The sequence below is a fragment of the Stegostoma tigrinum genome, chromosome 11, assembly GCF_030684315.1.
Source record: "Stegostoma tigrinum isolate sSteTig4 chromosome 11, sSteTig4.hap1, whole genome shotgun sequence".
In the NCBI taxonomy this organism is placed as follows: domain Eukaryota; kingdom Metazoa; phylum Chordata; class Chondrichthyes; order Orectolobiformes; family Stegostomatidae; genus Stegostoma; species Stegostoma tigrinum.
In genome coordinates this window covers 5,935,878-5,949,876 of record NC_081364.1, presented here as the reverse complement: position 1 = coordinate 5,949,876, position 13,999 = coordinate 5,935,878, and the positions used below count along the sequence as shown (strand labels likewise).

The 13,999-nt window shown below is 41.9% G+C and overlaps 1 protein-coding gene across 2 annotated transcripts in view; it reads right to left on the bottom strand.

Moving 5' to 3' along the window:
• The window catches only part of LOC125460468 (MICOS complex subunit mic25-a-like), a 470,470-nt gene that overhangs the window by 425,894 nt on the left and 30,577 nt on the right, over positions 1 to 13,999 (bottom strand). For both annotated transcript variants that reach the window (XM_048547985.2, XM_059649634.1), the window contains exon 4: positions 5,395 to 5,521. In XM_048547985.2, coding sequence (XP_048403942.2) covers positions 5,395 to 5,521 — 127 coding nt within the window. The remainder of the gene's footprint in view (positions 1 to 5,394; positions 5,522 to 13,999) is intronic.

The window sequence follows — 13,999 nt, the reverse complement described above, 5'->3', positions numbered from 1 at the left end:
CCAGAAATGTACAATCTCTTCCCATAACAAATAACTGGTTCTGCACATGTGTGGATGACTAATCTGCAAGCATGCCTTATATCAGAAACCACTACATAACGTGGCACTACTCCTGAGATTTTCAAAGAACAGTACAGTGTAGGAACAGCCCTTTTTGGCCCACCCAGACTGTACCAATACATGACACCTTACAAAACTAAAAACCTTTTGCCTCTATGAGGTCTGTATCCCTCCATTCCCTGCCTATTCATGTATCTGTCAATGTACCTGTTATTGTACCTGCTTTGACCACTTCCTCTGGCAGCTCATTCAAGGTGCTAATTACCACCCTGTGTAAAAATTCGCCTCTCACATCTTCTTTAAACTTTCCGACTTTTAGCTTAAACCCACATCTCCCAGTAATTAACACTTCTCTTTTCTATCCATATTTCTCATAATGTTGTAAACGTCTATCAGGTAAACTTTTCTCAATCCCACCATTCAAGTGAAAACAAACCAAGTTTGTCCAAGATAATAAAATGTGAGGCTGGATGAACACAGCAGGCCAAGCAGCATCTCAGGAGCACAAAAGCTGACGTTTCGGGCCTAGACCCTTCATCAGAGAGGGGGATGGGGGGAGGGAACTGGAATAAATAGGGAGAGAGGGGGAGGCGGACCGAAGATGGAGAGTAAAGAAGATAGGTGGAGAGGGTGTAGGTGGGGAGGTAGGGAGGGGATAGGTCAGTCCAGGGAAGACGGACAGGTCAAGGAGGTGGGATGAGGTTAGTAGGTAGCTGGGGGTGCGGCTTGGGGTGGGAGGAAGGGATGGGTGAGAGGAAGAACCGGTTAGGGAGGCAGAGACAGGTTGGACTGGTTTTGGGATGCAGTGGGTGGGGGGGAAGAGCTGGGCTGGTTGTGTGGTGCAGTGGGGGGAGGGGATGAACTGGGCTGGTTTAGGGATGCAGTGGGGGAAGGGGAGATTTTGAAACTGGTGAAGTCCACATTGATACCATATGGCTGCAGGGTTCCCAGGCGGAATATGAGTTGCTGTTCCTGCAACCTTCGGGTGGCATCATTGTGGCAGTGCAGGAGGCCCATGATGGACATGTCATCAAGAGAATGGGAGGGGGAGTGGAAATGGTTTGCGACTGGGAGGTGCAGTTGTTTGTTGCGAACTAAGTTTGTCCAATCTCTCTTCATCACTAATACACTCCAAACCACGCAACATCTTGGTAAACCTTTTCTGTGCCCTCTCCAAAACTGCCACATCCTTCTGGCACTGCGGTGATCAGAACTGTACTCAATATTCCAAATGCGGCCTAACTAAAGTTCTATACAGCTGCAACATGACTTGACAATTTTATACTCTACGTCCCAAAAGATGAAGGCAAGAATGTTATCCGCGTTCTTGACCACCTTACCCACGTGTGTTGCCACTTTCAGGGAAATGTGACCAGTCCACTTAGGTCTCTCTGTATGTTAATACTTCTAAAGTTTCTGCCATTTTCTGTAAACTTCCCTCCTGCATTAGGCCCTCCAAACATTGCATCTGTCCAGGGTCCTGTGCCTGGGCTTGTCCTCTTTGTCCGCATTTTGCTTTTCTTTTCCCTTCTCCCACTTCTTCTTTCTCAAAGCCAACCTGATAAAACGAGCTTCAGAGATTGTAGAAACTGCAGATGCTGTAGAATCTGAGACAGCAAGATGTAGAGCTGGATGAACACAGCAGTCCAAGCAGCGTCAGAGGAGCAAGAAAGGCTGACGTTTCTGGCCTAGATCCTTCTGAAGAAGGGCCCGAAACGGCAGCCTTCCTGCTCCTCTGATGCTGCTTGATGAAAGAGAGCTCTTCAGTTGGAAGGCAGCTTCAATGGGTCCTAGAGTGGTAGCAGCATGGTTGCAGAGTTGGCCGGCATGCGAAGCCTGGAGCAGGCCTCTCATTTCCTCAGAGTGGGCCCCTGGCAATGACATGGCATGGGCTAGGAAGAGGGACTGTAGCAGCAGAGAAGGAAAAGTTGGGCTCTCTTTAAGTTATCTTTCTCTATTTTAGTCTAAGTTAATGTGAATTGTGCCTATGCATGGTGTATGGCAACGGTACACATTTTTCATTGCATTTTATATTGAATACGTGTGACAATAAATGATACAAATTTGTTTGGATTAAATCTACGTGCCTTTTTTCCCGCCCAAATTTCCAGTGTATCTATATCCTGCCATTTCCTCTGGAAATCCTCCTCACTATCCGCAAGTCCCACAATCTTTGTGTCGTCTGAAAAGTTGCCAGACTACTTACATCTTCCTTATAGGAACACCATCAGTTGCAGAATTCCAGCCAGAATGGCACCTTTCCATCGCTGCTCTCTGTCTTTTGTCACCAAGCCAGTTCTGAATCTGTCGTACCAGCTTACTGCAGATCCCACGTGACTTCACTTTCTGCGACAACTTGCCATGGGAAACTTTGTCAAAGGCATTGCTAAAGTCTCTGTAGCCAACATCAACCACCATACCCTCATTAATCATTTTTGTCATTTCCTTGAAAAACTCATTAAGTTTGAGATTCGATCTCCCCCACTCAAAGCCACGCTGCCTATCACTAATAAGTCTATATTACTGGCCTGTAATTATCCCTGTGGCCCTTCTTAAAGGAACAATATTGGCTATTCCAGTCCTCTAGGACCTCTCCTATGACTAAAGAGGATACAAAGATTTCATACAAGGCTCCAGCAATTTCCTCCCTCACCTTCCTCAGTACTGTGGGATAGACTCCATCAGATCCTGGGACCTGTCTGCCTTAATGTTTTTCAAAACACCAAATATCACTTTTATGCTATCAACATGGCCTGGAGTATCAACACACCTTTCTCTGTATTCACCATCCACCATGTTCTTCTCCTTTGTGACTACCAATGCAAAGTATTCACTTAAGGATTTCACCTACATCCTCCAGCTCCATGTATAAATTCTCTCCTTTGTCCTTGACTGGAGCTACTTTTTCCCCTAGTTATCCTCTTGCTCCTTGTGTACGTGGTATACATCAGTTGAAAACTGCCTTTCCCGATGTTCATGGCAATGGGTTGCCATAGAAGAAGCCTTTTTGTGAATGAACAACTGAACTCTATTCTCTTGACACACTCAGAGAAGCCTGCCATAGTACATTTGCATTGCTTTGCTTGACCCAGACACACCAGTATCTGTGACTGTTATGTACACACATAAATATCAGGTGCCGTAATAAAAGTTCATTCAATTCTTCAGTACTACATGGCCCACGTCTCATCACAATGTGTTATGGGCAAGACCAAACCCCCTTTAAATAAGGTAGAAGTTATGGTCTAAGGTGCCTTCTTGATATATTTGAAGGCAGATGTAAAGTGCTGTGTTCCAGATATAATTTGATTGGTCATTCTACTCAGCTTTAAGCAAAACACACTTCATGCTTAAACTCAGTTAAAATTCAAATAAAAGAAAGAAGAATTGGTACAACTTTAACTCTACTGGAAAATTTAACAGAATCATAGACTATTTAACTACTAAATAGTAAATGTTCCAACATAGTAACATCCCATTAACACAAGCTTGGCAAAGGCAAATTCACTAAAATAGATCATCTCACATGTGAAGTTTCTCCAGTCCACGAGAAAAGTGCACCAAGAGAAAATTCTGGCAGGGAGAGAAAACTCTAGCTTTTTGCTATGGCTGAGAGAAACAAAACAACTCCAAACACCAACAAGTGAGAGTTAAACTAAAACCCTAGTTCTGTGGGAGCCTTACTCCACCCATTTGTGCTGCTTTTATTGTTCTAACATAAAAAAATCTCAGTGCCTCTCAAGCTGTTTACCTTATTGGCTTTGAAGGAACCTGGTGCCTTTGTCTCAAAACGTCTCTTCAAACAAAAAACAGAACAAAATACACAACTTAAAGCCATAATATAGTAACAAGTGTGATATTGGAAGATCATCAGTATATCATGTTACAGCACATCAGTATTATGGGCAAATATGTATGTAAAATTCAGTACATATATACAGAATGCAAGGATTGTAAAGCATATGAAATGCAAGGTAATAGGGTTCTTGTGGTGGACAGGCAATGTCCCTAGCTCTAAGCCAAGAAATATGAATTCAAGTCCTGCCTGCTCCAGAGGCATGAAATATCATCTTAGGACAGGTTAACTCAGAAATATCTAGACAACGCAAGGTTTATTTTATATTAATTTTTTAACCACCTGCAGACCAGCTGGTCTTTGTGATCAACTTCCCTTGACTTGTATTGAAGCTCTGAAGTCCTTTGTGATTTTGACTTCAATAACAGTTGAGTTACAAGGGAATAGCGTGATCAAAAACATTAGACATAATTGTCTGCATACAGAATTTCACAAACAAGGCATTTCGTTTTATAATACAAATATAATCCCAAAAGGCAAGAATACTGAATTTCCATACTTATCAGTACAGACAAACGTTTAAGTTTTGCTTCTTGCTGAATTCATTTACAACAAGAAGGAACCAAGACACAACATTAAGCAGAGGAATAACCAGGTAAGAGTTCCAATTATAAACAACCAAGCCACAATAATGTGACCAAAAACATAACAATGCTGTTTAGAGTTTAGAAGAAACTCACTGTCGAAATCTTAATTGGCTCTGATTACCTGGGACATCAGTATCAGGCCTCTAACAACTGCAGTTTTCAAGCCATCTAGAAATTGAAAACATTGCACTGCCATTTGACCAATACAACAGTTCCTACAGACCCTAATTAACACACAGATTTTTAAAGAAGGGAAAAGGAAAGTACAGACTCTCACTGAGGTACAAATATAGTAGCCCCCTCATTCCTCACTCAAGCAAACACTGTTCATGTGTAAGCCAATATTATGACTGTAGGAAGGATATTGAACCAAATAAAAGATGACTGCAAGCATGCCTCCTTTCACCTGACATCCATAGACAGACTTTCCAGCCCAGGTCAATGGACATCAGAGAGAGTAATGATCCAGTTAATTTCATAACACCTTGTACATTGAGGCCATTCACAATGCCCCATTTGCTACCCTTAACAGATTAAAGTAACTGAGTCCAGGCTGGGAAACAGACAGTCCATCATTTTTCTAATAAAACACTGCACAAGCCAGTGAGTCCTTGGGTGCTGGTACTCACCTCTCATCAACATTTCATCAATCACCTGTCAACTGAGAGGTGTACAGAGCAGCACAGGGTGACTGAATTTCCAAATTGTGCAGCCAGTGGTAAGATACCTGAGAATTGCTTCAGCACTCTTTGCTAAGGTGTCATGGCTCAGCACCACCGTACAGTCTCAGGACGTATAAAAAGAGAAAACTAGCACTGAAAAACTCGAAAGGCATGACTAATGCTATTAACTATGTCCTTTGGTTTGTAATTTCCCTCATAGTTGACTTACAAGCTGTTTAATGTTCTTCTGCTCCTCAGTTGAGATTACTTGCTCTTTGAGGTCAGCAATGGCAACCACTTGTTCTTGTGGAGCAAGCTTGGGTTTCTCTTCTTTTGCCAATGCCTCTTTTTCATACCTGCAGCAATGACAGGGAGTTCAAGATGGTGAATTGCATTTCTCCATTGGCTTTGTTTGCTTCAAATCCCTTCTCCCTTGCAGTTCTTAAAGCCAAACATATTGTTTACCATATTTGCAGTGCAACCAAAAAGCAGAGGATACTCGAATTAGGCAAGCTAACAACAAATACTACTGACTTAAAACTTAAAGTGCTGGAGAAACAGAGCAAGTATGGCAGAATCTGTAGATGGAGAAAGAGTTCATAACAGAGTCCAATAAGGCTTTTTCTCAGAACTGCTGTAGAAGCAAGCTGTGCAGGGCTAGGGTGACTATGAGGGATTATAGTGAGTAGATCACTAGAGGACACAAGGTCAATGTCAGTGCCAGAAGCAACTCCTTAATGTTTGGCATTGGGATCCTGGTCCAGAGGAAGATAGGAGTAAGTGTTTAAGAGTTGGTGTTCAGACTCAGCAAAAGTAGAAGTTGGCATCCCAGATACAACCGCACTACCCTTATCAGCAGGATCTTTCCTTTCTTTTGGGTGAATCTTTCTTTTAGCCCTTGTTTCTCATGTGGAGTTCAACTAGATAGGTCAATTTGGAATTGATTAAACATCTAGTTTATCAGTAACTCTCTTAATGTTTCAGTTCATAACTACACTACGCAGCATCAGTCCTGTAGGCCAGAAGAATTTTAAGTTTGCTTTTACTCTGTTATGTTGGCAAACTCAGTCAAATAACCTGCTGACACTCGGAAATCAAGCTCATACGTAAAAGATAATAAAGTGTGAAGCTGGATGAACACAGCAGGCCAAGCAGCATCTCAGGAGCACAAAAGCTGACGTTTCGGGCCTAGACCCTTCATCCCTCGGCCCGAAACGTCAGCTTTTGTGCTCCTGAGATGCTGCTTGGCCTGCTGTGTTCATCCAGCTTCACACTCTATTATCTTGGATTCTCCAGCATCTGCAGTTCCCATTATCAGTCATATGTAAAAGATAGCGGTTACTTCACAAAGATACCATAGATAGAAAGTGGCAATTTATTCATAATGCGGCATTTGTCTGGACAGGTGTTAAAGTGAAAACAAGCATTAAATGTTAATTCAAACTAAATGTACTACAACTCCACGATTTTCACTGATCTACCGCTGGTGGCCATGCCTTCAGCTATCTAGGTCTTAAGCTCTGGAATTCCATTCACAAAATCTCTCCATTTCTCTTATCTTTCAGGTATTAACTATCTTACATAACATAGTTCACAACTGTCTGAGCAGGAAAAAGCTCGGGGATTTGATCAGGATCCATGACAAGTATGGAAACGTTGCCAAAAGTGCACAGGGGCTGTAGCAAAGACGGAAAAAAGCTAAGCTTTCGGTTACCTGTCCTGGTATCTCCCAACGTCAAATTTTCCCTATCATTCTCTAGTAGAAGAACTTGTGAAGTTCTTCTACATCACAGGCTCAATTTAAATGCAAGATGCTCTTGTTAATAACTGAAAAGGCATTTCCAATATAATTAACCAAGTTCTCTGTCCTATTATTTCCATTGTGTATCTGCCTGATTTTCCTCATTATTCATGTCTTTAGGAGAGACAATGAAAACCAAAAACGCTCAATCAGTTCAAAGTAAGCCTGTTTGGGAGGTCAATGCTGCAATTCATAACATTAATAAGCCTACTTACCAAAAGATAGTTACTTCCATTTCATAAAAATAAAAAGCAAATGCCCGCTTGATTTCCGAGTGTCAGCAGGTTATTTGACTGAGTTTGCCAACTTAACAGACTAAAAGCAAACTTAGAATTCTTCTGGCCTACAAGACTGATGCTGCGTAGTGTAGTTATCAACTGAAACATTAAGAGAGTTACTGATAAACTAGATGTTTAATCCATTCCAAATTGACCTATCTGATTAACTCCACATGAGAAATCCGAAAAAAAGGAAAGTGCTGGCAACATTCAGCAGGTGAGGCAGTATTTGTGAAGGGCTAAAAATTTAATATTTCCGATTAAACGTCACTAACCCAAAACATTAACACTAGTGCTTAGCTTGGTCTGCTGAGAGTTTACTGAATTTTTGTTCTTAATGCCCATAAACCTGTAGTATAGTATAACTCTGCTTCTCCAGCAATTTCAAGTATACACAAAGTTAAGCCAAATAAAAATATTGTTAATATTTAAACTAATTTATTGTGATGTTGGATCCCACTGAAACCATCTGGGATGCCTTCGGTAGATTCACACCACTAATTCTTGCTGTTATTCGTTCAAGCTAACAACACTGTTTGGTGAAGGATGTCCACACAATGTTATAGACAGGACATAGGCTCAATCTCTGAACAGCAAATAGGGTTTATTCCATTTTACTTAATAGCTATTCACATTACATCTAACATGCATGATTGCCTCTTGCAACAGAACAGGCTAAAGTTAAGACTATGTAGACATAACTAATTCAGTTTGTTGTTAACACTAAGAACAAGAATTTGGGAACTGGTTAGGTTCTCCGTGAACATTCTTCTATAAAATATTTTAATCAACTTGTTCGGAAACATTATTCTTGAACACCTCTGGAACAGATGGAACTTGAATCCAGGATCTCCTGGTTCAGAGATAACAACACTACCACTGCATCACAACAATCCTTTATATCCTGATGAGCAGAGTTTTGCTCATAATGTCAGTTAACCCTTTCAGATATTACTATCTTATATAACAAAGATCACAACTGCCTGAGCAGGGAAAAGCTTGGGGATTTGATCAAGATCCAACACAAGTATGGGAATGTTGCCAAAGTGAACAAGGGCTGTCGCAAAACTAGAAGCACAATTCTTCCTTTGGACAAAGCTTTGGTCCAAGCGCACTGAGAATATTATGTTCACTTCTGCTCTTCACAAATGGTGAGGAATATATGGAGGCCCTGAAAAAGCTTTTAGAGAGGAAAGCCTGACTAAACACAGTTTAACAGTTTAAATAGTTTTAAGTATTAACACATGCTTTGTAAACTGGAATTTTCGTTTTTTGAGATTTGAGGAGATATGATTGAGATCTTTAAATTACTGAAGAGGCTGATTTCTGTTCTGGTGTACAGATGTTTTCAGCTAGGTAAACAGTGAGTTTTAAGCATGAGAGAGGCCATCACAATTACAGATTGACAACTGCAGCAGAATACATCTCATGTGGTACAGGGTATACTTTTCTCACTGTTGCAGAACGGTATATCACCCAATTTAGCAACACCAGGTTTACATCCTAAGCAATTAGGAACAAAAAAGGTTGAAATGCACAGAACAAATTAAGTCAGCATTTGAAAGAGAAAACCCAATTTGAATAGGGCGACATCGTCCATCAGAACCCTAGTTTTATATTTGTATGATTCATAAAACATAAAACTGCTCTTTCATATGCTGCCAAACCTGCTGTGAATTTTGTATTTTCATTTCAGACTTCCTGACTCGCAAATTCCTTCTTTGTTTCTGGAAGTTAGAATTGTAATAGAATGTGCATTAGCAGAAAAGAATTGTATGTCCTTTGAGGGGATAAAGTGTTTGGAACCTACTTCTCTGGCAAAACCTCTGCTTGTTGCACATTATTATAACAATGAGACTTGGAAATTAAATTGCTATGAGGTATGCATTATGGAATAATAAACACATTTAAAACAAAAGCATACACAGGAACCAAATTTTTACTTTGTTTCTTTTAATGAGCAATTTTTGCTGCCCTCAAGGGAAGAAAGCAGAACACAGGAACAAACAGGGAGTGCTGGAAAAAATCAAAGTCATGGGCATTCAGCAGTGAAATTAAATAATTACATACAACAACTAAATTCAGGCAGTCACCTGTAGGTCTCATTACTAGACTCTAAGCAAATTTTAAAAACAAGTTAAAAATAGAATTCCTTCATCTCTCCACACGCCCTTTCAGTTTCTTGCAGAAGGACCTGTTGTTCTCTTACCAGGTATTCACCGGTCATAAAATATTTGGCAACATGTGTTGGTAGGCTACCAACCCCAATGAACAGCCAAAACAAGCTTGTTCCTATCCTCACAGACCAGGTAGATATGCCATTCTCCCAGGATATCCAGAGGTAATTCCCAACAGCAGTCCACTATAACAATCAGGAATGGGAACTCTTGTTCACATTCCTAACTGCTCCTCTCCAATCCAAAAGTGGCAAAGTAAATTGCAGCACCTCTAGTCAACTGTACACAAATCAGCAATCTAAGATTAAAAATAGAGTGATCCAAAAAGTTCTTTGCTAGCTCGAAATCTCTCTAAGTTAGCAACAGTCAGGATCACAAGACAGTGGCTATATCATTGTTTAAATTGCCTTTGCGGATTGCCCTAACACACTGGATATAAACCTACATGGCTGAGTCCGCACGGATGCAGCTTAACATGGGGTCTGCATGTCAGGGTACTGTCCTGCACTGTAGAAGTTGCTCTCCAAGACTGTCCCTGTTCTGAATCTGCTGCATCTTTGTCTCTGCCTAATCCACGAATGAATTATGCCTCTCTCTCCGAAATGCCAACAAACTCTTATTTACATTCTAAGATAGAGAACATCAATCTTTATATTCCAGCCATTCCATCCTTCTCTTCACAGTCTCAAAAGAATGCAAATGCTAATGTAAGAGTTCGTTCACTGTGCGATTAATGTATGCATTTTCACTATATTGCATATAATCCTTCTGCCATTTCCAGTGTAAAATACTATGGAAATATTAACAGCCCCGACTGGATCTCAATCTTGTAAACAGCCAAATTACACGCTCTGTCATATTCCGCATTGTGTTCTTTAGCACAGAATTACCACTCACATAATGGATTAGTAAGTAGTGCAGCAAAAACAGATATTGCTGGAGCAACTCAGCGGGTCTAGTAGCATCTGTGGAGAGAAAATAGAGTTAACATTCGAGGCCAGTGGCCCTTCTTCATGCTGACAACAACTTCTGACACTCTCTAGAAATTTCTGTTTTTGCTTCAGATTTCCAACCTTTGCAGTTCTTTGTTTTATATTAGTTCTAAGTGACTCCAAGCCCACAGTAATGTGGTTGACTCTTAAATGCTCTCTAGGCAATTAGGAACGGGCAATAAATCCCGGCCCAGCCAGTAATGCCTACATCCCATGAATGAATAAAAAATATTTACAGAAGTAGTGTAGGTTCAATTTGCTTGAAAATCTCAAACAGGTTTATGGAACAAAATGATATCTTACTGTCACAGACAAACTTATGTACACATCCTTAGTCTCACATGCTATTGCTTGGGCGCGTCATGACTGCTGGTCATCTGGTGTCATCCTGACCCTTGACACGTTAGCAAACTCAGCTCAAAGCGGAAAAACACCCTTCCGTGATCCTTAGCATTAGCTGCAAATTCCTAGCAACAGCAGATTTTTGTCTTGTTATAATTTTCAAGATTAGAGGACGTGCAGAGATGTACTTGTTTCCGTTTCAGCAGCCACATAATTAGTAAGAAGTGCTGCTAAGGTGTGATGCACTGAGGTACAGAGTAAAGATCTACACGTACTGCTCAAACCTCAGACTTGGCCATGGATGAGCATCATTCATTGCATCAGGGAAACATCTTACAAACAGCCTGTAACATCACAAATAAAACTGCAAATTTAGCATTGACCAGCCCTGAGTAATGCTTTTCCCAACAGGATGCAGGTGCCCAATTTTGCTCTCAGTAACAATCTGACCAATTAATTATTTTTCCTTCAATGACTTTCGAGATAAACATGTCTACTTGTGCTTTTATCATTCCTTCTAATCCTTTCATTACAATCTGTAAATTTTTAATCTTGTAAGCATTATTTTTAAATAAATGCTGAAAGTGCCACATAATCATGGAACAGAACAGAACACAATCCCTACAGTGTTGAAGCAGGCCATCTGGCCTATTGAGTCCACAGCAATCCTCTGAAGAGCCACTCAGACCCAGTCCCTACGCTATCCTCATAACTCTGTATATCATATTCACCACATAACCCACGGCCAATCCACCTAGCCTGCACATCCCTGGACACTCTGGCCATGCTAAATTGCCCAATCTACCTGTACAACTTTGGACTGTGGAAAGAAATCGGAGCACCTGGAGGAAAACCACACAGACATGGGGAGAACATGCAAACTCCACACAGACAGTCACCCAAGGGTGGAATCAAACCCAGGTCCCTAGTGCTCTGAGGCAGCAGTACTAACCACTTAACCACTGTGCCATCCAGCATGTGGACTTGATTCCTCACAAAGCGGCAACAAATTTAGCTATCAACTCTCCAATGAAAATTTGCCAAGTGTTCCAAAAGTTAACTTTAGGCTCACCAAAAATGTTAACTTTATTTCAGGATTATGTAACAGTGATTATTTTACTAAAAGAATAATCCAAGCGCCCTGTGTACAATGACCCAAACACACCTACTAATAAAATTATGTTCAGATATCAAATAGTCAAGATTTTATTCTAAAATGCAAAGTATCAGTAACTAATTGGGAAACTACCAAATAGTTATCAAAATCCAATGAGCTAAGGAGGAAAATCTTTACCCAGTGTGTCCAAATGGGTATTCCCTTAGTTTTACTTAGAGAAAATGGCAGCTCTTAATTGCAAATCACTTGGTTGTGAGTATTTTGAATCAACCTGTTCAGGCAGAATATGGCACACCTTGGTGCAAGTGAAATTGAACCTGGACCTTCTGCCCAGGAGGTAAGGCCATTAACACTGCACCTCAAGACCCAATCATTCCGCTGTATCTCAAAAGCAATCAGGAATGGGTATTAATTGTGGCATTGTCATGTTATATTCGAAAATGTAGCTGCATTTAAAGAGAATTCAAGTCCACACTTTAATGTAAGAGTTTGGTTTCTGTTAGCCACACTCCATAAAATTCACATCCACCGATGACTAGGACACCATATTTATACAACCAATTCAAACCCAATTAATTCTAATTAATATGTCCAATACCTGTCCCTCATATCAATAGGTCTCAGGCATTCCATCAGAACATTTTAGTTGAAAGCATGACACACTCAGTGGATAATAAACAAATCTATTCATTGCATGATAATAAAATGTGAGGCTGGATGAACACAGCAGGCCAAGCAGCATCTCAGGAGCACAAAAGCTGACGTTTCGGGCCTAGACCCTTCATCAGAGAGGGGGATGGGGAGAGGGAACTGGAATAAATAGGGAGAGAGGGGGAGGCGGACCGAAGATGGAGAGTAAAGAAGATAGGTGGAGAGAGTGTAGGTGGGGAGGTAGGGAGGGGATAGGACAGTCCAGGGAAGACGGACAGGTCAAGGAGGTGGGATGAGGTTAGTAGGTAACTGGGGGTGCGGCTTGGGGTGGGAGGAAGGGATGGGTGAGAGGAAGAACCGGTTAGGGAGGCAGAGACAGGTTGGACTGGTTTTGGGATGCAGTGGGTGGAGGGGAAGAGCTGGGCTGGTTGTGTGGTGCAGTGGGGGGAGGGGATGAACTGGGCTGGTTTAGGGATGCAGTAGGAGAAGGGGAGATTTTGAAACTGGTGAAGTCCACATTGATACCATATGGCTGCAGGGTTCCCAGGCGGAATATGAGTTGCTGTTCCTGCAACCTTCGGGTGGCATCATTGTGGCACTGCAGGAGGCCCATGATGGACATGTCATCTAGAGAATGGGAGGGGGAGTGGAAATGGTTTGCGACTGGGAGGTGCAGTTGTTTGTTGCGGACTGAGCGGAGGTGTTCTGCAAAGCGGTCCCCAAGCCTCCGCTTGGTTTCCCCAATGTAGAGGAAGCCGCACCGGGTACCTATCTTCTTTACTCTCCATCTTCGGTCCGCCTCCCCCTCTCTCCCTATTTATTCCAGTTCCCTCTCCCCATCCCCCTCTCTGATGAAGGGTCTAGGCCCGAAACGTCAGCTTTTGTGCAGCCCAGCTCTTCCCCCCCACCCACTGCATCCCAAAACCAGTCCAACCTGTCTCTGCCTCCCTAACCGGTTCTTCCTCTCACCCATCCCTTCCTCCCACCCCAAGCCGCACCCCCAGCTACCTACTAACCTCATCCCACCTCCCTGACCTGTCCGTCTTCCCTGGACTGACCTATCCCCTCCCTACCTCCCCACCTACACTCTCTCCACCTATCTTCTTTACTCTCCATCTTCGGTCCGCCTCCCCCTCTCTCCCTATTTATTCCAGTTCCCTCTCCCCATCCCCCTCTCTGATGAAGGGTCTAGGCCCGAAACGTCAGCTTTTGTGCTCCTGAGATGCTGCTTGGCCTGCTGTGTTCATCCAGCCTCACATTTTATTATCTTGGAATTCTCCAGCATCTGCAGTTCCCATTATCTCTGATACTATTCATTGCATTGTTTACTTAAGTGAATCAAAGTAATATCTCCAATTTTTCTGTTAAAAAATTATGCACAAATCACACAAAGAACAGAAACTTATAGTTCTAACGCCCCAATTGTTGCAAATCACCTCACAATCAAGTAATTATTTTCTCCTTTTGATGTGCTGT